Source organism: Trachypithecus francoisi, unplaced genomic scaffold (genome assembly GCF_009764315.1).
Source record: "Trachypithecus francoisi isolate TF-2019V2 unplaced genomic scaffold, Tfra_2.0 Lachesis_group2, whole genome shotgun sequence".
Taxonomy (NCBI): domain Eukaryota; kingdom Metazoa; phylum Chordata; class Mammalia; order Primates; family Cercopithecidae; genus Trachypithecus; species Trachypithecus francoisi.
This window is the reverse complement of record NW_022681465.1, coordinates 156,841,878-156,865,058: the sequence shown is the minus strand read 5'-3', so window position 1 is coordinate 156,865,058 and position 23,181 is coordinate 156,841,878. Positions and strand designations below refer to the sequence as shown.

Here is a 23,181-nt window from a genome sequence, read left to right as displayed (position 1 = left end):
CTTATGAGATTAATGAGTTACCAAGTAAAATGGTTAGTACACTCAGTAAATTCAAGCTACTACTGTTGAGGCTACAACTGCACTCTTTAAAAAAGTGCGACAAGCTTGATTACAAGGAGAAAACTGTACTTCCTTTGCCTCGATTTCCTCTATCTATAACTGGATGATTTGGACGGGTGGATTTGTGCCAAAAGGAGGAAAAAAGCAACAGAAAACCTGGTGTTTCCTCTGCCAATAGTTTACTCTTTGCTGTTATGCTTAACAGTTAACATATGTTTGAAAAATGCACTTGAACTCGATTAACCTCAGTGCTGCCAGACAGACCTGCCTTGATGGAACACAGCACCAGGGCGCCCCCACAGGCATCTCTACCTTGGGAAGAGATCTGGGGCTTTTGTCTGACCCCAGCAGGGTGTGTAGAGCCAGGGGCTCAGGCAGTAGAAGTCAAGGCCCTGGGAAGGAGAAGGTGCCTGCGGAGGCCCTGAGAAATCTGTTCTACTCCAAGGCCTGGCTGGCACCTGGGCAGGACTCTCTGACCCACCAATCACTTGCTGTCAAGGACTCTCAATTAAGTTACAAGGAAATGGTTAATATGTATGTTTGTTTTGATAGGGAAAACCACAGCCATTTGTTCTTAATTCATCTCAGGAAGGGGTGAACAATCAGCAATGTCTGCTGAAATGAAATGATTTGAAGAGTATAATGTAAAGAGGAAACTCATTTAAGGAGCCCTGTCATGGTACCATTTCCCAGATGGACTCAAAGGGAAACAGCAAGGAGCAGAACACTGAGTTCTGTGGGCTGCGCTGTGCTGGGGGAGGTGGCGACGTCTGTGATCGGGCTACACATGTTCATCAAGACAGGGGAGCAGCTTTGCCCACTGGGAGCAGAATCAGGGACTTGTTCAGAGGGAGACATTTTGTTCTACTCCCTTTTGTGCTGTTTGAATTTCTGTTCTGTATATTTTCCTTTCAAAATGAAAATAATTATAACGCTGGATAGATGAGAAGCTGCAGGCACTTTTGCTATCCACTGCCCCAGCTGGCCTTTGGTACCACAGGTCCCAAGCACCCTTACCCTCAGACACTCTGCCCCAGCCTGCTTAATCCTGCTTCTCCCAAAAAAAGGTTCTGAGCATGTGAAGACTCTTTTTTCATGGCTGTTTTTAGAGCAGTGTGAGTGTGTCACAGAAAGGGAGGCCCCTGAGAGGGGACTACAGCTCCTGGGGTCTTTACCAGCCTGGCCTCTGTGCTGTCTGCCTGTGTGGATTCCCGACACTGAGGGCCACTTGTCTAAGGATCTGCCTGAGCTCCAACACCTAGGATTCCACCTCCTCTTCGCTAAGGGGACAATAAAGGACACTGGCCACAAAGCTTTCCATCTCCAGTCCTCCTCAGCACCACTGAGTGACACAAGCTCCCCACACCTGACTGGGCACTGCCCTCTCCGAGGCCTGCTGTGGCTCCTCAGGGCAGCTCTCTGCCCAGTACGTCGCTTGCTCTGCCACTGCTACAGCAGCAGCTCCAACATGCACCAGACCGCCCCTTCCCTGCAGGCCAGCACATGTCACTCCAGGGGACTTCGCCCCTCCTGTGCTCACACCCACCTCCTGTCTGCGTGCTCTAGACTTTCCTCATCCCTGTCCAGGGCTGCCTGTCCTTCAAGGCCTATCTTGCAGGAATCCTGTCCTCCCTGTCCATACCAGGCCACAGGAATGTCTCTGGCAATCACCCATGACTGTTGCAGAGTCTGTCCCCTCAGGCTGTGTCTTCATCAAGCCAGTCGTGGGGACCGGGCATTTACCAGTCTTCCTGAGGTGTCCGCTAGCTGCTTCAAGGCAAAGGAAATGCAAAGTGAATGAAGTGCTCTGGGGTCCAATTCCTTTGACTGCTAAGGTTTCTGTACTGTGTGACTTTGGAGAAGTTACTTAAACTCTGAGCCTCAATTTGCTAAGAAAGAGAGGTGGATTGAGGATTCAATGAGTTACCAAATGTAAAGCATTTAATCAGTGCCTAGCACACAGTAACTGTTCAACATACGGCAGATTTTTGGAACTTAATTGTTCCACCTTTACCTAGAACTCAGAGCACTTCCCCCCATGTCCCTAAAACTAGTATTACAAGCCACAGTTAGAATATGAACTAGAGACTGCCAGGGCCTGGGGTGGGAGTAAAAGGGCAAGAAAAACAATGCTACTCAAGTCAAGTACCCTCATTTTCTGAATGAACAGCAGATATTGACTTTTAGCAGTCAATACTCAGATTTATAGAGGCAACATAAATGTGAACCAAAGACTACCTCAGCTACCAGTTACCACAAGGAGCATCAATCAGGATATTGATGGCAAGGGAAACCAACACATCAGCCATTTCCAGAGGCCTTGGGTTTGTTTTCACATGGTTCCCACAGCTCTGCAGGGAACGCGCCTTCTATAAAAACCCAGAGTGTCCCCTGTAGGCAGATGGGGTGATGTCAACCCCGTGAGAGGATATCTCAGCACCAGGCGCCACTATGGGCCTCTAAAGAGCCCAGCACTGGGTGCCAGGGAACCCACAAGTTCAGGTCACTAAATGGAAGATGCACTTGCCTAAAAAGGAAGCAGGTGGGATGGGAAGAGGAGGAAGAAAGGGAGGGAAGCCAGGGTCAGAGCGGTAGGTTGAAAGAAGCAGTCCGGCAAATCCAAGGAGGGTTTATGTCATCTTCTTGGCAACCAGACCTGGAAGGGGTTGGTGGGAAGAGACAGAGGGAGGCTAACTATGATTAATACCCTTTGGGTTTGTCTTCTTGCTAGAGTTTATTTATAGCTCTGAGGAGTGGCTCTTTGCTTTCAGGAGATTTTACTCTGGGTTGACTTGACTAGACACAGAAGCCTTCAGGCAGGAGAAAGCAAGCAAAAACACTGGAAATATATTCTATCGGTTGCTGATATTTTAGCAGGAAGACAGTGGGAGAGAAGACATTTGCAGAATTCTTACCTACTTCCTTCTCCTTTCAGTGAGAAAGTGTTAATAGTTCTTTTAGAAGCCCGTCCTGATGGTCATCCATGGAGGACGCCTGGGATGCTGGGTCCCACTCCTGGGACACTGCTATCTCTAATCAGCTGGGCAGCTCCTGACTTCCTCTGCTTTTCAAGGTATTGCCGAGACCTCCATGGCTTTTTTTGGCAGACGTGAGGATCAGCCCTTGCTACATTTCTAACTCCCTTCTGTTTGCCAGCAACAGCTGACCCGCTGCGTACCTCCCCTCACACAGGTGTGGCCCACTCTGCCCCCGTGTTAATCCTAATCATGCTTCATTTAAAAATACAGGGGTCTAGTTTAATTCTCATACTCATCAATTTCCTGGTAGCATCTGACATTACCAATCCTCCCTCCCTGTGAAACTCATCATTCCTCTAACTGGTCTTCTTAGCCTTCAATAAAAAACTATTTACCATGTAGCTGCAGACTATCTGGCCTTGTGCTGGGAGCTGTCTACAAAGGTGAGGGAGGGGTGGGGAAGGCCTGGGGTCACTAATGTGGCTCTGATGTGAGGCACATCACAGGCACCCTACAAATCTGTGGAAATCAACCATGATTCTTTTGACCCCAGCACCCAGCTTGGGACTTTGCACCTAACTCTTTCACAAATCAGTCATTCCAAACAAATTACTAAACAAGTGAACCAAGCACTGCAGTGGTCAGTGGTGATTAAGGATGGCAGTGAAGGGAGGTTCTCCAAGGCCCAGGCCTAGTTTCATGTTTTAGAACACACACCTGGGTTCGTAGCAGGCAGCATGAACTATAAAGCTATCATCCTAGGGAACGCAGCCCCAGGCTGCCCAAGGGGCATCCCAGGGAACGCAGCCCCAGGCTGGCCCAAGATCCAGGCAGGCCTCAACTCACAGTCCCCTGTCAGCCTTGAGTTAGCTGAGGGGGTCTAGGGGTGTTGAGGGATTAAGGGCAGATCAAAGATCTCATATTCTCCCAAGATCTTGGCCCAAATATAAATAAGACAGCCTCTGCATACTACATGTGCCCATTATCCTTTTCATTTCCTGTATTTTTGCATTTTATTTTCTAGATTTATTTTTAAATAAAAAGGGAAAAGATCATCTTTTAAGAGACATATAATATATGTAAGAACTAGTAACATGGATTATCTCCTGGGAAGGTAACTGGATATGCAAAAGAGCTGGAAGGGCAATGCATGTCTCACTGTATATCCTTTGATAGCGTGTAAATTTTACCATTGGCGTTATTATTTACTAGAGAAAATAAGTTCAACAAAAGTAAAAAGACAAAGACCTACTGGATATGGGAAGTAAGTATATAACAAGACATTAAAAAAGCAGAAAATAAACATCTAGAAATAGCCCTAATTATATCTAGAAATTTCATGTCTGATAAAGGTGGCATCTCAGATTACCAGGAAAAAGATGAAATATTCAATTGTGTTTGGATAACTGGATAACCATGTGAAGTAAAATTAACTTGATCCCTATCTGCCACCACACAACATGGTAAATTCCAAATAAGTCAAAGTATAAATGTGAAAAACCATAAAAATATTGAGCAAAAGCATGAAGAAAAGTCTTTACAGCTTTGGAAGGAGGCAGGCTTTCCTAACAATGATTCAAAATCCAGCAGAAATAGATGCAAAGATTCCATATATTAGAATTATTTAAATAATGAATATAAAAAATCATGTGAAATATATTTAAGTAAAACTTAAAATGAAGAGAAAAAAGATGATAAAGAATGGCCAATCATTAGCCAAGCACAGTGGCATGCACCTATAGTCTCAGCTACTCAGGAGGCTGAGGTGGGAGGCTCACTTGAGCCCAGAAGACAGAGGCTACAGTGAGCCATCTTCATGCCACTGCACTCCAGCCTGGGCAACAGAGTGAGATCCTATTTCAAAAAAAAAAGGTCAAGTAGATTCAAAAAAGAATGAAATACGACTTCTATAAATGAAAATATCATGACTGAAATGTAAAATTCAGTGACTCAATCTGTTTAATAGAGCAGATTAGATACGGCTGGAGAAAGAGTTAGTAAAAATGAAGATAGTTCCAGAAGACAGATGAAAAGTAATTATCCAGAAAGTAGTCCAGAAAGACATGAATTAAAAACATGACTGAGATTAACAGATACAGAAGACAGAGTAAAATACTAACATAGGTTTAATTTGTGTTCCATAAGAAGTGACTAGTACAGAGAAACTGTTTGAAGAAATGATAGCTGAAAACTTTATAGATGCGACAGACATGTTCAAAAACAGAAGTGGAGGACACTTATCACCAAAAGACCCTCACTAAATAAAATTCTAAAGGATGCACTTCAATAAGAAGTAAATAGATCCCAAACGGAAGGTCTAGATGAAAAGAAGGCACACTTAATTTTGTTCACGCCTTTTTCCTTGCCTGATTCCAGAAACAGGCTTTGTTGTGCCTGTGTGCTTTGTCCGTTGGCCCAAGCAAAAGTAGAACCCTTCATATGGAACTTGTCTACCCATCTGCAGACCCTGATGGTAGAAATAACAGTTGCATTTTGCCCTTCAAAGTGATATCATGAGACAGCAGTGAGATTCCTTTGACTTGAAGATTTCCAGGCAACATGGCTTATCTTCAAGATAGCAATGAGATTTTCAACAAATGGTGCTAGAACAACTAGACTAGACATCCACATGCAAAAAAGCCAAGTCTAGACACAAGCTTTACATGCTTTACAAAAATTAACTCAAATTGGATCATAGACCTAAATGTAGAAGGCAAACCCATAAAAATCCTAGAAGATAACATAGGAGAAAATCGAGGTGACTTTGGGTTTGGCAGTAACTCCCTGGACACAACACCAAGGGTACAATCTATACCATAAATAATTACTAAGCTGGTCTTTATGAAAATCAAGTATTTCTACTCTGTAAAGGACATTGTTAGGGGAATGAGAAGACAAGCCATAGAGTGGAAGAAAATATTTATATGAAGAAGCAATAAAGTCTTTCCCCTCTCAGATCCAAATATTATAGTCTGACTGCTGGCCTTGGGAGAGCAGGGGAAAATGGGCCCATTGCTTCACAAAGTAGGCTCAGATCATGTTTACACTCTCTTCAACAACTTCATGGACTCTTTAGAAGGACCATGAAGAACCAGATAAAAACTGTTTATGAGCTCTACAGCTGGATTCACATGCCCTGGGAGAAGCATGTTATCAAGCTATGCTGCACCTTCACATCTTGGGTAAGAAAGAGAAATACTGGTGGAATTCCACCTCCTGGTGGCTTCCAGGCTCTAGCCTCAAACCCTGAGGCCTGACCCACTTGGGTCTGTTATATAATAGGCCATATAATGCTGGCCATATAATACCACATCATCAGGGAAATGTCAAAGACACATAGTATTGAACTGATTCTTTTTCAAATGCTCAGTGAATGTTTATCCACCATGGAATCATCTATTCCCAGGGGAGACTGAAGGAAGATTGGCAACTTAGATTATGTGGGGAGCACCTCCTAAAGTACTTCACAATTTGCTTAAGAGTATGCACTGTGATGGTTCTGTGACTGGCCGTCAATGAAGGTCATCAATAGCATATGTTAATAAAAACAAATAATTAGACTAAAGGCTGTCCTTTACACATACACAAAAGGCATTAAATGTCAGCTGCTGTATCTGGGTAGTAGGATTATGAATGAGTTTTAGTTTCTTAATTTTCAAATTACTCACATAACCAGAAAAGGGAACATGTACTTAAATATACCCTGCACACTGAGTACCCACTGGAGTTTCAATTTCAGTGATTTTTCTCTAGTTGTAACCCCTTGACTCCTTAAAATTCTTAATCTTTCCTTTCCTGTGTGGTGTGGTGTGGTGTGTGGTGAGTGTGTGTGTGTATGTGTGTGTGTGTTTTAATTTTAGGAAAACAGGGTGAGGGATGGGCTTTGCAGAACACAGCAAATGCTGTGACATAAGACCCAGTGCAGCATGAGTATCCAAGAAGGTACTAGCAAACATTAGCTGGGTTCTGGCCTGAAGCGTCAGTTAGTCTAAGGGAGGTGCACTCATGCAAACAAGCAAGGATGTGGGAGCTCCTAGAGCCTTGGAGCATCATAGAGCCAAGCCTGACTGTCCTCTTCTTCCTGTTCTGTTTTTAGCTGTCTGAGTCCGGGACACATTTGAGTGTCCTGGATAGGAAGGTGGTAAAGAGGTTTGGGACTTATTTTCAAGGTAAGTACAGAGCCAACTGCAGGCTCTGCCTACCTCAATCTTCCAAGCTTGTAGGATTCCTTCCCACATCAGAAATGCCAAGTGAGATGGATGTTGGCTGAAATGAGTAGCAGTGTAACAGGATGTGCTGCTGACAGGAACAGGCTCTCTCTACCCACTTCTAGGAGATGGAGGCAGGGATGGGTTGTGGCCCTATGACTACCACCAAAGGGATATGCAACATCTGATCTGAGTTAGAGACTGGAAGTCAAACAAGCTGAAACTTGGGATGAGGACCATCACTTTGTTAGCCAAAACCAGATGGCAAGGTGTATTTCTAACAATCATCCCTTTTCCTTGGGGTTTTATTTCAGGATGTAGTCAAGCCCAACGGCTGGGCCTCATCCACTCTGTAAAGTGGCTAAAGATCACTCATGTGACCCTGCTTCTTCCCCAGGTCAGGAGCTGGCTCCATAAACTGCACAAGGATCGGCCAAGTACCCACAGGTAGCTTCAAATTGAGGCATCTGCTATCGGAGGATGCTGGGTGCCTGCTAGAGGAGTGTGAAGGCTCTGGTCATTGACAAGAGACAGAAAAAGGAACAAGTTTACTGGAGACTCCCTTCCTCTCTCATACGTTAACCCTAAAGTTAATAGTTAATATCTGGGCACTTACAATGTCCAGGCATGAAATAAGGACGTCACATGCATGCTCTCACATCAGCCTCATAAGAAGCTGATGAGACAGCTACTGTGATCCTCATTTTACAGAGTATAAAACCATAGCATGGAGATGTGAGTGACTTGCCTAAGCCATAAGTAAGAAGTGGCAGCTCTGGCACCAATGCCCAGACTCTAAACCACCCAGCTGTAGAACACAGTGGACCCCAAGTAGTCCCCAGAGCTGGTCACCAAGGAGATGCTAGTTCCCTGCTTCAGAAGCACCTAGTCCTAGGTTGGCACTGCAGCTCAGCAGTCCTCTTAGTAATCCCTGGGCATCCAGACCCCTCCCATCTCTCCCACAGGGGCCTTTGGAAGGCAGGGGGCCTGGCCCAGCTACTTCAAATGAGCCTCCATGTGGCACACCCCATCACCATGCCTGCAATTGTTGATGCCACCTATAAGAGTCTAGGCCATGCAGAGAAGAAAACAATCCCTTCTTAGGGACTTCAGTGACACCTAAACAAGCAGGGCAGCTCTGGTAACTGGTTAACAAATATTCTCCAGAAAGCATTTCCTGACACCCACTTGTGGTCCTGTTTCCCCCTTTGCAGCACGGGTTGTCCTGCATCACCATAGCCTTTCTCTTATCTATAACTGTTTCTGGACAGGAAGCCCTTTGGGGATGGGGATGGGTTGGTCTGTAGCTGTGCAAGGGACATCACAGCTCTCAGCAAGGAGAGCTTGAGTGAGTGAGACTTCCCTCAGATGTCCGCCTAGTGTTGGAACACAATGTCGGGGTCACATCCTTGACCAGACCCTAAGCTGCGTGAAGGCTGGTACTCCAGTTTCTCCCTCTCTCTGTAGCTTCCCCATGTTCTGAGAAGGAGCTGGCCTGCACCCAGTAGGCACATCAAGACAGATAAGTGGTTGGCAGAGCCCCTCTCCCAGTTCTTGCGGGGCTGGCTGGCACCTTTCCAGGGCTCAGCTGATTTCTCCTCCTCAGAGAAGCCTTCCCTGGCCAGCTCATTTCCAAGCCCCCAAGCAGCCTGGTCCCTCATTTGGCTTGCTTTCACTTTCATTCCTTGCAACACTTTCAGTCTCTAAACTGTCTAGGTTGGCTGGCTGTCTCTTTTCCAGACAAGAGTGTGAGCTCCATGAAGCAGAGGCCACTCTGCCCTGATCACTCGTGCACTCTCACACAGAGCCTAGCACGGTGCCTGGCAGACATATGGAGTGATGAGAAAAAGGCCTTTAGGGAAACAAAAGTGAAGAGGAGAACAGAAAGAGGGCTTGGACATACTTCCTTCTCACTCAAGGACCAAAAAACAAAGTTCTAAGTGGATGGATACCCAGAAGGTCTAACATCCATGTGCTCCCACATCCCCACCCAATAGGCTAAGGGCTGGCCACCTTCTGAGGACAGTCAGTGTGGGTGTGTGGCACTGTTCTGAGGGGTGGAACACAGCAGCATTCTCAGTAGACATGGCCCTAGAGTCTGGCTCCTCTCCCATCACAAAACAGGACCTAAGTGACCACAGCAGTGACTGGGCAGAGCACTAACTGCTCAGGACATCCTCCTGAGGTCAGTTGGGCCTGGCTCCATGTTGGGGGCAGGTATGGTCATGCCAATGACTCAGTGCCACATGCAGGCAGAGGAAATGCCTCAGATTCAGCCAACTACAGCCCTGCTGGAAGGTCTTCATAAAATTTAAAAATACATATTATTCTTTAATATACAAGAGCTGATGTGGCTGATGCTAGAGTAAGGATCTACTCTGAGCTACTTTTCCAGTGATAGTGATGGGCTGTCCTGGCCAGTCCCATGCCCTGCTGTGACCTCTCCTATACACCCACAATAGCTGGGGATAGGGAGGATGGATGTGTGAGCCACTGAGTCAAGGTCTCTAGCCCCCATGGGAATGGACCGCTGACATCCACCTCAGGAGCACTGGGCTCAGATTCAGAACCAGCTATGCCCAGATCAGGAAAACACAGATTTCTGTGCAGCACAGGTAGTAGTTGCCTGAGATATGACAAAGCAATGATATTGCCTTCTCATGCCCTTCAAAAAAGAAGAGAAAGCTAGATGGAAGAAATGACACTGAGGTTGCACTTGACCTAATGTTGGTCTCCGTGAACATCCCAGGAATGGGCATCATGGCATTTGGGAGCCAGGGACTGCCTGGGTTTGTGTAGCACATTGGCTTTCCCATTATGCGCACAGCCCCTTTGGCCTTGACAACAGCCTGGAGTTGGAGTAGGGACAGCTGACTCCATTTGAGTTGTAAGGAAATTGGGGTCCAGAAAAGTTAGGTGACTCCCTCTAGGTCACACAGCATGTACACTAACTAGGCAAGAACTAAAATGTCTTCTGTTTCCTATCTAGCAACTTCTCCCGGTCTCCCTGGCTGACTGCCAAACATATATATAGCTTTGCTGGGTGTGTCACCTAAGTTCTGGGCTTGTTTCCTCATCTACACAGAAGAATCGTGCTTAGTTCACATTACCAGGCCTGCCACCTATAAGAGTCTTTGCTAAGCAGTAAGTCAAAAGTCCCAAAATATGTACAAATACTTAAATCTAACACTATTACTTTTCATGGCCAGATGCTTTCAACAGAACACAAAAACTTTACCTTCCTGATGACTGTGTCTACTATGGGGAAACCCTTGGCCTTGCCTTACTGAGAGAGCAGGAAACAACCCAGCTCTTCTGCTGCCTGGCTGTATCACTTTGGGAGAGGTACCCTATCTTGCTGAGTTGCCCCTTTCTGGCTGTAGCAGAGGTGACTCCCAAGAATCAGAGTACTCTTTCCTGGTACCTACAGACCCACCTGATCATGTCTCAGGCAATACACAGTAAAAGCATTACGACAGGACAGCAGGATTGGAGTCCCTTCTCAACCCCTTGCAGGCTGCATACAACCCCAGACAAGTCCTTTATGCTTGGAGGTCTGGCTTTCTCATCACTAAAAATGGGGGTAGTCTCCCTCCCTTCCCAGCTGGCTTTGCACAATTGCTATGAAGCCACAAATAAGACTGTATCTGTGAACAGGACAAAGGACTCCTTGGAGAGAAGGCTGAGTCCCAGACTGGGGCAAGGGAAGTCCAGGGTAAGGTTGGAATATCTTATTGTGTTAGAAGGGCAAGAAAATGTACAGAAATTGATGGAGACATGGCAAAAGGATATCAGAACCAGCTTGAAGATCAAATTTGAGGTAATGTGAGCATTAAAGTAAGGCAATAAATATACCTTACTAAATTTTAAAAAATCTGTAAACCAACATTGATACTTCAAAAAAAAAGAAGGGCACAGGGAAAGGTTTTATTACAAAAGAATGCCAACTAAGAAATGCAGAAATAAAAGAAATTTTTAAAATCACTATTTTATAACCACCAAGAAATGAAAAAACAACCCATTGTTTTATAACCACCACTGTAATAACAAATTCAGGTAAGATCATCAAGGGTTGCTGAAGCCACTGGGTGAAATACTGTGGTACGGGATGTGCAGAAATCCAACAGATACCACCTTAACTGAATAAGCAAGCAGAACATCTCCAGTGACGGGACAAACCAAGTCAGGTGCCTCCCAACGTGATGCACAGAGAAGGATGCAGCATCTCTGATGCCATTCTCCTAAGAAAATGCTCATCCTGAATCTAATCCTAAAACCAACCCAGATTGGAGGACATTCTGCCAAACAACTAGCCTGGACTCTTCAAAAGTATCAATGTCATGAAAGATTTTTTAAAAGCTGGTGAACTGTTCAAAATTAAGTAAGACTAACAAACTGGCAGTCAAATGCAATATGTGATTCTGAAATCAGGAAAGAAAACCAAACAAAATTATAAAGTACATTATTGGGACAACTGAGGAAATTTCAAAATGGACTACATAACAGCCAAAAATAAATACGGAAATATCCACATATATGCTTGCATGCACACACACAGTGAGGAGAGATAAGGCAGACGAGGCAAGACGTTAACAACTAGATCTAGGTGAAAATGTCTCTTGTACTCTTCTTGTAACTTTTCTGTAGGTTTGAGCTGTTTCAAAATAAAAGAAACAAAAGTGGTCTTTTGAGAACTATGAGAACTTCTGTATCTAAGCCAGGTGGTGTCTGGGTTGACTGAGGTACACTCACCTGTCAGGTATTCCAGGACGGCGGCCATGTACACGGGCGCCCCCACTCCAATCCTGTACTTGGGGTGGCCTTTCTTGATGTACCGCAGCATCCGCCCCACAGGAAAGATGACTCCTGCTTTGGCAGACCGGGAAGTCTTGGTGGACTTCTTCTTCCCACCGCGGCTCGACATGGCGGTGGCCCTGGAGGCGGATCAGTGAGCACACTGTGAAGGCAAGAGGCACACCAGTCAGGGTGGCTGGGGACAGCACATGTCCCCTTTCCAGATACACTCTGGTCCCCTGGAAGGCACTGGGCCTGCATGCAGATGCCACTGTCTGTAGCTGCGGAGCCCTCTGAGTCCTGGTGATGCACTCTGCTGGAGCAGTTTGATCCCTGAAAAGAAAGGCTTGGCTTTGCACAATATATACCATGACATTGATTTTATTGGCCACTTCCATTTAAATGTTACACTGACAATGACTGCTCTTAAGTGCCTTACCATTATGCCACATGATGAAAAGGAAAATGGGATTTCTTGGCCACATTCTATACACTTGTTTAATAATTGCATTTTCATACACTTGAGACTGGGGCTGATAAATTTACTGAAGGCTTCATAAAAGAAAAAAAAAAGCTATGACACCTTTCCCTAAAAAGATGATGTAAAGGCAGATACCTAGATTCTCTGATGAAAGCAGTGTCTCTATCTTATGATTCTTTATCTGTGAGAGGCAAGAACAGCTTACAGGAGTCAGTACAGTGTATAGCCAGGTTGCGGTAAGAGGCCCTCTTAGCACTTCCAGTCCACCAGATGGGCCAATCTTTACAGAAGAGAGAGAGGTGTTTTTCCTTCCTTGTTCCCAATCCCCATTCAGTCACCCAGTCCAAAGGAAAAGCCTCCTCTCCACCTCTTGTGGGGCTCTTTCTCTCCACCTCCAGTGATGGGATCCTGGTCATCACTATTTTAATCAAGCGGTCACAAACGTCTCCTGAGAAGGTCTCCCTACCAGAGCCCCCTCTCCTCTAATCCACCCTCTACCCCATGGGTGGGGCAATCTAGGTATACACATATCTGAACATGCCCCGGCCCTGGCCTGAAAGCTTTCTGTGGCTGCGACGATTCTCAAGATAGAACCATGACTCTTGGCCTGCCATATAATGCCCTAGAAATCTAGGCCTGACACACCTGCCCAGCTTTGCCTTGGGCCACTTGTGGTCTAAACTAGGACACAGGGAGCCACACAGGTTTCCCCCCAAATACTCTTCCACTTCTTTTCTCCCTGCCTGGGCAGTGGCTGTTCCCTTTGGCTGGGACCTCCATTATCTCTCACACTTGCCTCTGCCTTCTGCCAGCCCACAAATGTTGGGATCTGGCTGTTTCATCCTCAGGGCCCCACGTGCTGCACATCACAGCATTGATGTACATATGCCCATTCTCCCATCAGACTGCAGGCAGGTAGAGGGGTGCCCCTAACTGTATTCCTACTGCAGCACTACCCAAGGTCTTGAATGTTTACTCAGAGCATCCTGTTCATTTATGCGTTCACTTCAGGGACTATGCTAGGCAGATGTGGTCCCTGTGGAACTGGTGAGGGAAAAGTTAATAAATAACCCCCTGGTCATTTAAAAGATTAATGTGATGTATGCTTCAAAGGGAGAGTGCAGGGTGCTAGGAGAGTGGATATGAGGGGCCTTGGCCTGTTCTGGGGCCCCCTAAAGTCTTCCCTATGAACATGTTTGCTCACTGAACCAATTGGACAGGTCTCCCATGTGCTGATAAACTGAGGTCAGGCTCCACGGTGTTTGGGGCCTTCCAGCACCAGCAGTCAATGCAGTGACCACTGGAGGCCACAGGGACAGGAGTTCCTGTTACTCTGATGCTCAACCTATACTAGGGACATTGTCAGGACATGCCATGGTCCACACTTAACACCTCTCTGACCGCAGGTGCATCTCAAATCATCTGCCTAACAGAGATGGCTGGGAGGGCAGCAGACAGAATTCTGGGCACTCTGGGGCTACTGTGTAGACAGGCCCAAGAGAGGTAAGATGGCAGAGGCCCTGGCTCTGGAGTGATGTTAGAAGAGTAAAGGCCTCTGACATGAGCACCCTGTCAAGGGGTACCCAGTCTTAACTGCTCACTGAGAGCTAGAAAGACCCAGAAGGGTCTGGGTTTTTCTGAAACAATTAGTTAGATCCCCTCCTTGCTGCGATGAACTCCATTTTAAAACATTCCCTGCAAAAAGGTGCCTGTGCTCACTCTGAACAGGAAACAGTATGTGTATATGTGTGTGTGCCTGTGTTTTCAGGCAAGGCTGTCATTGGGTTTCCTAGCAGTCTTTTGCTTTACTACAAATGTGTTTCACAGACCAACAAGCCGATGCCTTTGGACTAAGAGCTTTTAAATCGGAATGTCTCCCCTCTTTCAGGAGAGGAGGCCTGTGGTCAGTGATGATTAACAGCAGCTCAGCCCTTTTTCTACTAGAGCACAGACTTCAGCTTTGTTTCTCAGCTGACCTGCTGGGCAAGTCTGGAGCTGTCTATGTGGGAACCGGACAGTGCTATCCTCCAGAGAGGAGCCGTTAGCACTCAGAGACCTGGCACGTCCTAGACACACTGACTCCTTAAAAGTGGTGCTCTTTGTCTTTCCTCTGACTCTAGCAGAGTCTTTACATCAACATGTCAGTGTCTCTCAGGTCTCTATACCAGTGCAACACCTGGCTGCTGAGCCTCAGAGCTCTGTTCTGACTGCCGATGGCAAGGGCCTACTTACAAGTCCCACGGGTGCCTTGAACTCCTCTGGGTCTCTCAGCCTCATCAGTGTCATTGTCATGCACCAAGCTAGCCAAACAGCAGTCAACCTGGCCCCGACTTCTCTGCCCACCCCACAGCACCCAAGCATTAGCCAAGCTCTGCTGAACTGCCTGTAGAACGTCTCAGGCCTCTTCTCATCACCCTCCCTGCGCTGGTTCAGCCTCTTTACTTCTCACCTATTCTCATTGCACCAGTCTTAATCCATGGCCACCAGAAGCAGCTCTGACTACTCTGATGATTCCCCATCAGTCTGAGCTTCTGAGCTAGCCACAAACAGCATCCTTCAGCTACTTTTGGTGGCATGGCTTCCTGTCACCCCTGCCCTGGTTCACATGGCCACCCCTGACTTCTTGAGCCTGTCACACTGTGTTAAGGATGTCTCTGAACATGCAGTTCTCCTGCCTGGAATGCCCTTTGTCCTCTTGTCAACTTGCTGAACTGACACTCACAGCCTCCCTCTGCCATGGAGGCTTTGTGGACATGACCACAGCCTGGAATTGCTCACTGTTTCATGTTCCCATAATATATATATATATATATCCCAGCACACGCCTCTCCAACTTGACTGAACTGCAAGCCACTCGATGTGAGGCACTGTAGTCAACTCATCCCAAGAAAGGTCTGAAATATCACAGCTCCTCCAGTGCCACCCTGCTGGCAGAAGAACATCTTCACTTCTCATTCTGAATCAGGCTCCTGTCCAATAAAGCAGCCTCAAGTCTGTTTCCCCACCAACGGGGTTGTCTTGCAGAGATTCTGTACTTTACCCTTCCCCATATTCTTTCTGCACTTCTAACTATAGTTCTTCAAGCTGCAGCCACAGCTATGAAAGAATTCTGACTAAGCCATGAAGCCTTATGACATCCAGCAACGTGTGGTGGTTTCAAAACACCCTTTTGAAAATCAACTCACAGTTGTGCAGTCTCCAGGTAAACCCACGAATGTGCCAGGTCCATCCCGCTCTTCAGAGGTTTATGCAGGTGTGGGCAGCTCCAGTCAGGCACCCATGACGGGGAGAGTGACTGTGAGGCCAATGGCAATTGAGCATTATGATTAATAACTAGAAGTCCAAACCCAGACTGACCTGATTATAACCATGGCTCTGCCACTTACTGGCTGTGCATTTTTGAGCAAGTGATTTAACCCCTCTGAACCTATTTTCTTATCTTTCAAGTGGAGATGATGCTAGTAAGGGCCTCAAACGGTTGGTGGCAGAAGTGAATCAAAGCATCCATGTAAGGGCCTGATACTCACTCACTGGGCAAGTTCTCAGTAGTTAACAAAAACAACAATGTGTATAAGATGAAAAAAGGCCATCTTCTTGCAGAACAGATCTTGGACATTTGCACTGAAGATATTGCTAGCTTCTGTAACAGTAAGTCTCTATAACTTATTTCTCACTCCTGAAAAATCCAAAATGGGTTTTCATGATTGGCTGGTTTCTTCTCCACCCTAGCGATTCATGGATCCAGATGCCTCCCATCTTGTGACTCTTATATCTTCAATGCGTGATTCCCAGGGTTGCCATGGACAGAAAAAGACCATGGATCATAACCTATGAGGGTTTTAAGGGGCCAGGCCTGAGAGTGGGGCACATCACTTCTGACTATGATCCATCAACTAGAACTTAGTCACGTGCCCACAACTAATTGCAAGAGAGGTTGGGAAATGTACTCTGGCTATTTACTCAGAAGAAAGGAGGAAACAGCCAGTCTCTGTCACATGACAAACCAATCTGAATGCTGACCCTAACCCCAGAATGAGTTACCAGCCAAAACCTACTGGGCCCTGTTTGACCCATGTTCTGCATCCAGCCTTGTTTGAGAGACAGACAGCCCTACATCATAGACAAAGCAGCTTCCTAAGGACTCAGCATCTCTGCAGGGCAGTGAAGCTGGTCACGGGAGAACAGTTATATTATCCGGTCAAACTGACAAAGATGTGTTCTTCCGTCCTTCAGTAAACCAGGAGCCTTCACTCATGGCTCTGCATGCTTTGAAGACAATGATAGGTCCTCAGGCAACTGTGTCTGTTCATCATTGCATGTTAGCTTGATTGCCCTTCTGGCTGTTATCGGCCTAGAAAATGAAGGTTCTGTGATTGATCCTGAAGGGATCTCTGTGGTCTTTATCTCTGCAACTCCTCCAATTATATATCAATCACAATAAACATTAACCTTGTTTATAAAACCTCAAAGCTTACCCAAAGACAAACTTTTGTAGAGGAGCTGTACGGAGAGATGAGTCAGGCTAGAGTGAGAAGCAAGAGAGTCTGACCGCAGGCCCCTCAGCAATTGAGATGCGACTGGAGCAACAGTCTGTTCTTTTAGCACAGGACTAATTAGAAGGCTGGCTATGTAGACCACATGAATAAGGTAGACATGAGAACAAGCTGTGCACTACTAGGAGGGGCAGTAGGGGCAAGGAACCAAAGTGCCATGGAGGCCCTGCCACACCCTCCTATCCTTCCCCAGCAGGCATCCTAACAGGCTGCTTCCTGTACTGCAGACCACCTCCACTCCCACTGGCACCTTCAGCACACCCAGGATGCTCAGTCTGGACTCTCCACCCCTCTGTCTGGAGTAATCCTGCCTAGCAGTCCCAACGCCTTCTCTGGCAATGATCCATCAACATGCTCCCTCTTCTGCATTCCTGCCAGGGCCATGCCTTCTGTCAGTCACAGTCTAGTTTGGGGAAGTTGCATGTCCAGACTGCAACCTTGTGCACAGGCCCTGTTGACCTCCAACACATCTCTCTATTTGCAACAACCAGAGATCCACCAGGATAAATCTCTCCCTCCCAGTTCCCTCAATGGATGTGTCAGCTGCAGACCCAGGGCCCAGCTAAAAGTGCCTTACAATCTCCCTCAGCCTGCCCCTATTCTTTAATATACTCAATTATTTTTCTTAGTCTTATGTACAGTACTCTGCAAATGCAGTTTCCAATCCTTCCTTCCATCATGATTGCCAGTCACTCTAGATCCCACTTACACATAAATTCTGAAACCAGCTATCCCATTCTTAGCACTCAGTACATGGTATCATCATTGCCTATTTACCTGTCTGTCTTGATGAAATGAACCAATTTGCTCTATTCACCACTGTATCTCCAAGCACCCACCACCCTGCCTGGCACCTGGTAAACACTCAAATGCCGGCTACGAGGTAGCTGATTAGTTGGCACTGACAGTGGATGGGGAGAAAGGAGAGGGCAGCATTTCCAAAGGCCACAGGACAGGGAGTTATGGCCAGTGGGACACCAATCAGAGACCTTCTCTTGGACCATTCGTGTACATACACCTGGCAAAATCCCCATAGGAGCCCAGACACTCAAAATTCAGGGAGCTTGTAGAGCTACCTTGCGGATTCTCAGGAAAGGAACACTCCAACTGCCCTGATAGCTGGGCATAAGCCACACAGACGCCTTATGACTCTGTGACAGTACTATGGTTCCAGTGACCTCTCCTCCTGCTTCTGGCTTAGTACCATAGACTGCAGGAAAATACCTTCCTCACATCTGTAAGAGATTGACTCCTGTTAAAGCTACAGCACAGAAACCCCTTAAACAATCAGGGCACTCATGAAGCCACTGGAACAGTCAATCATGAAGTCTTTTATTATCTAAGCAATGAATACGTGCCTATTGATCCCGTGTAATATTGATTAGAACTGCTGGGGAGCTGCTAGTCAAAGAGCCCTATCTCCAACCCCTGAGGATAGAGGAGTCTGAGCTATCAGTACTCAAATAACTGCTGATGAGGAAGAACCGTCCCATCCATTCTGGCAGCTGGATAAATGCCCACATATCCACATGCATTTGTCACCTTCCCATCAATTCCAATCACAAAGGCAAACCTGAGACACTTAATTCTGAAGGACAGGACACTAATCCTGTTTACGGCATTCTCTTCCCTCTTCTATCACACCAAATGATTAACAGTGTCACCCGCTGTCATGTCCCCAGAGGCATGTGGATATACTAGACAACCATTGCTCACAGAGCTGGGGTTCACAAGCAGCACTCTGATTGGCTTGGATCAGAGACCTGTTCTTGTATGCTAGCCAATCAGGAAAAATATCTCTCTCCATTCATAAAACACCGTATCAAAAAGTGAGTCAGATGATTAAAGAACCTACAGTCCACTCTCAGTGAACTATGGGATTGCAAACAGAAGAGACAGACCAACCGAGATGGTAAATAAATCGTAAACCATGCATTTTGTTCCAGCAGATGTGTCCTACTCCTGTTATGTTTTCAGTGGCAGGAAGAAACAAAACACAAACACAAGTGTCATTCACCACAAGCAAGAAACAGTTTTGGGGAAGCTAGTCGGGGGTTGAAATTTCACCACTGCAAAACCATTCTGTGATCTGCTTCCCCAGATGCACTGAAGGAACTGTGCAGCTTGTTATATTTTAACAGTAAGTTACCGCCTGCCTGCTTTACAAAAAAACTTTCCTACATACTCCTCTAAACTCTAATGGAAGGCCATTTAGAGAAAAGTTAAAGTGTGGGCTTCAGAGAACAGGACTCTGATGAGGCTTAGTATGTAGAATCCACTCATTATTTGTTGAGTAGACGTGTTCCCAATAAGAATAAAAAGAACACCTGATCCTGTCTCTCTCCTGCTCAGAACCCTTCAGTTGCTTTTAGGATAAAGTGTGGGTCTGAGCAGAATCCTTTGTGATTTGTCCTGTTTGTCCCTCCTTGAAGCCCCACCTGCCTCCGCACCAGGACTCAGCCATCCCAAGCCTCTGGCAGTTCCCTACATAACCTCTGTTCTTTTCTTCTAAGATGCACACATGTGGTTCCCCAGGCCTCAAACACCTGTCCCCATCTGCCCTCCTTTGCCCAGCCAACTTGACCTTTCCATGCCAGATAAGGGCTCACTCCTGGCTAGGTTACTGTCCCTGCCAGGGGCTACTTGGGGCCTTCTGCACTGACTTTACAACAGCTACTTGCCTACCTTCTCCCAATGTCAGCTCCCCCAGGGTAGGGGCTAGGCATTTCTTAATCACGGCTGTGTTCCCCAGTGCCTGAACAGGAGCTGATTCTCAGGAAATCTTTATGGAAAGACTCTGAGACACTGACCTGACAGGTTCGGTCCAAGCAAACAAGCTATACAACTCTTTGGAATGAAGAGTTGACTCACTCAGGCTCACTTGTAAGTGCTGAGGCAGGGCCCAACATACCTCTAAACCTACAAAATGTAGGAAGGACCCACAGACAGATCTGGGCCCCACTCACTCCTGCCCCTTCCCAGCCCATGTTCTAGGAGTGGGGCTCTGAAAAGCCTGTCACAAATCCTTGGGGACACTCGAATAAGAACCAGAGGCTGTTGCAATTCTGATGAACACCACATATAGAGTCTTGTTGGGTTCTTCAGCTTCAGGTTTTCAGTTTATGCTTTTATTTAAATAAATCTCCTTTAGGTGACTTGGGGCCACATTAGCTCTGAAGGCAGGTTCCAGAACACATGCACTCTGAGCTTCTCAATGGGGAAGGAATGCGAGACGCTCCTCAAGTTCTCCTCTCTCAGGGACCAGAAGAAACAGCAGATGGAGATGTGCCACTCCCTGACACTGGCCTATTTGGTAAAAACTAAATCAGTCGCATGGTTGTATATCAGAATGTCACATGTGAAGTTCCAGACAATTCTCAAAGTTTAATAAAATGTGAGTTAAATTGTGCCTCCTTCTAAAGGCCTGCCTCAAACAATTTTCACTGACACAACCCTCTTAAGGCCTTATCTAGGGATCAGCACTGACAATGGTAACAGATCAAAACCAAAGAACAGACTGGAAAGATTTATTTCTCCTTGTAAAACTAGAAGGGGGAAGAATTTGAAGTCTTTCAAGAGTTTTGTTGTTGTGTTTAAGAAAAGATAAGTTTAAAAACATACTCATCCTCATCGGAGAGTCTCTTGTGCAAGACTGAGATGCTGCTGCCCAACTCTAGTTAAATGTGTACAAGGGGTATTAATTTCAGTTGCAGGCGTGAGGTGTCCATTTCAGAGTTAACACCTCTGTCAGCAAGCTAGTAGCCTAAAGGTGGCCTGCAGTAGGCCTGAATTCCACCTAATTTACAACTCGGAGTCTCCCATTCAAACCTAAGACTGTTAAAAAATGCCGACTCCCCGGAGCAGGGAGCTTTGGAACAAAGCACTCCCCTCACCCCCCACTTTAACGGTAAAACCTCAAACCACAAAGGTGGAAGAAAAGAGGGAAGCTAGCAGGAGTGCCCCCTCTAATTGTCTATTCTTATGTGCTGTTTACTGGGTCATTAAAATCTTACAAGGCCTTTATAGTCACTGTAATTGTTGAATTCAAGGTTTGTACCAGTTGTTTGTACAGAAGTCTCTCACTTTGAAACTCAGAAACATTTCCCCTAACATCTTGTCTAAAAGAACCTTTCAAGCAATGTACTGACCAGCTGCTTGAGTGATCTGTGGCCCCTGCAGGAGTGGGGGTGGGGAGCGCCATGTCGCACACCTGTTGTCAGGTGACACTGCCAGCAGCATCCTGCGCACTCACCTCCCCACTCCACCCCACCCCCAGCGAGGCTCTTTCCTGCTGGCCTTCGCCACCCGGGGAAGCCCACAGCCTTCCGGAGTTACCTTTAAAAAAAAAAAAAAAAAAAGAAAGCAAACCCTTCCTACCACAAAGCAAACAAAAGGTTGATACCAAGACAATCGGGAGCAGCGGGGGTTCCCGTGGCCCCTCTCCAGCCCACCCTTGGACCACTCCCCGACCCGGTTCCCAGCTCCAGCCCGGCTTCAGTCCCGCGAGTAGCCCCCGCCCTCCCCTCCCTGCAGATAGCGAGCCAGACGCCTACACCTCGGTCCCCCGGGGCTCGGGGCCGACTTATTGTGCCGGGGCCGGCAACTCGCGGGCCGGCGGGGGCCTCACCAAGTACAACTCCGCTCACAGCAGCTCCCGGGCGCCCAGGCCCAGGCTGCCCAGCCAGCGCCGCGGGGCCTCCTGCGGCCTCAGGCCTGGCCAGTGAGCCCGCCCCAGGAAGGGTCACCAGGGGAGGCGCCAGCACTGCCTTTTTCCCACAAAAGCGCACAGGAGCGGGCAGGGGAGGCATTTCGAAGAGAAGTTGGTTTCCGGGTTTGTTTTTTGAACAAAACCAAAGGGAATCCCGCGCGGCCCGACAGGGCCTGGGAGGGCGTCGTGCACGCGCGAGGACCCGGCGTGGGCCACACCGAACCCGGCGGCCCGCGTCCGGCCGAGCACCACACCGGTGCGCGCCAGGCCTGGCCGCTCTCCGGCACCCGCGGCCGGACCCGAGCGGCTGGGACAGGGAGTGCGGCAAGGGGGCCCGCGCAGCACTTACGCGGCAGCTCGGTGGCGGCGGCGGGAGCTGAAAGATGTCTCGGCCTGAGCCCTCCTGGCCGCTCGCGCCTTTTCTCTCCGCGCTCCTCGCTGGCCCGCCCGCCTCTTTGCTTCCCGCCCGCGCGGCCCGCGCTCTCCCCCTCCGCCCGGCGCCGCTGCCGAGTGAACTGGAACCAGTCCTGGCGGCCGGCTTCCCACAATGCACAGCGCGCCGCTCGTCACATCCCTTCGCGGCCCGGAGCGTCCGGCCTCCCCGCCAACGCCGCCTAGCGCCCCGGCCTTGACCCCGGGCCCGCGCCCTGCCAGCTGACGCCGGCCGCTCTGCGCCCAGGCACCAGCCCGCGCCCCGGACGCGAGGTCCGACCCGTGACCCTGGCGTCGCCCAGAACCCAGTCCTTGGGAAGGGCCAGGACCGCCGGAGAGGCGCTTCTCCGGGGCGCGTCTCAGCCTCTGCGTCTCGAGTGAGCGCCTACTGTGTACCTGGCTCTGAGCACGGGACTGTCGCCGCCACGGCATCCTTAGGAACCTTCTCACTAACCCAGTGGGAAGGCACAATGACTGTTACCAGCGATCGCTCTTCCCTCCCCAGCCAATGCCAACTCCCCCACCCCCCGCCTCAGAGGCCTCGTTGTCTTTAGATACAGGCCACCCCCAAGCCCTTGTCTGCCCCAAGGTCAATTACTGCGCACCCGGCTCCCCTGGGGTCCTTCAGCTAATCCCCTCACCCCGAAGGCTGGATCCTGCCTTGCACGTGGAAGCGGTTAGCTACTTGGCTTCAGCAAAAGTTCACTTTCGGACCCAAGTTGGGAATTACTAATATAAACAGTGATTCCTTATCATCACATGCGTTTTTTTAAAACTGCGGACAGGCCGAAAGAGGAGGGGCCGCCACAAAGCCCTCCACGTCTTCCTAGATTGGTTTGCCGCCTGAAGGCATTGGTGCCCCATCCCGGGTACTTAAATGGGGGCCTTCCCTCTACTCCCCTCCCTCCCAAGTGTGGAGCGGGAAGCCACTTCTCCATCCAGCTGTGAACTAAATTTGGATAATAAT

The 23,181-nt window shown here is 47.9% G+C and overlaps 1 protein-coding gene across 5 annotated transcripts in view; it reads right to left on the bottom strand.

The window, feature by feature from the left end:
- The window catches only part of LOC117065844 (core histone macro-H2A.1), a 66,092-nt gene extending 43,404 nt beyond the window's left edge, over positions 1-22,688 (bottom strand). For all 5 annotated transcript variants that reach the window (XM_033181160.1, XM_033181162.1, XM_033181161.1 and 2 more), the window contains exons 1-2: positions 22,132-22,688; positions 11,999-12,203 (exon numbers count right to left, since the gene is read on the bottom strand). In XM_033181160.1, the coding sequence (XP_033037051.1) occupies positions 11,999-12,170 (172 nt within the window). In that variant the 5' untranslated portion in view covers positions 12,171-12,203; positions 22,132-22,688. The remainder of the gene's footprint in view (positions 1-11,998; positions 12,204-22,131) is intronic.
- Between the last annotated feature and the right edge of the window lie 493 nt (positions 22,689-23,181).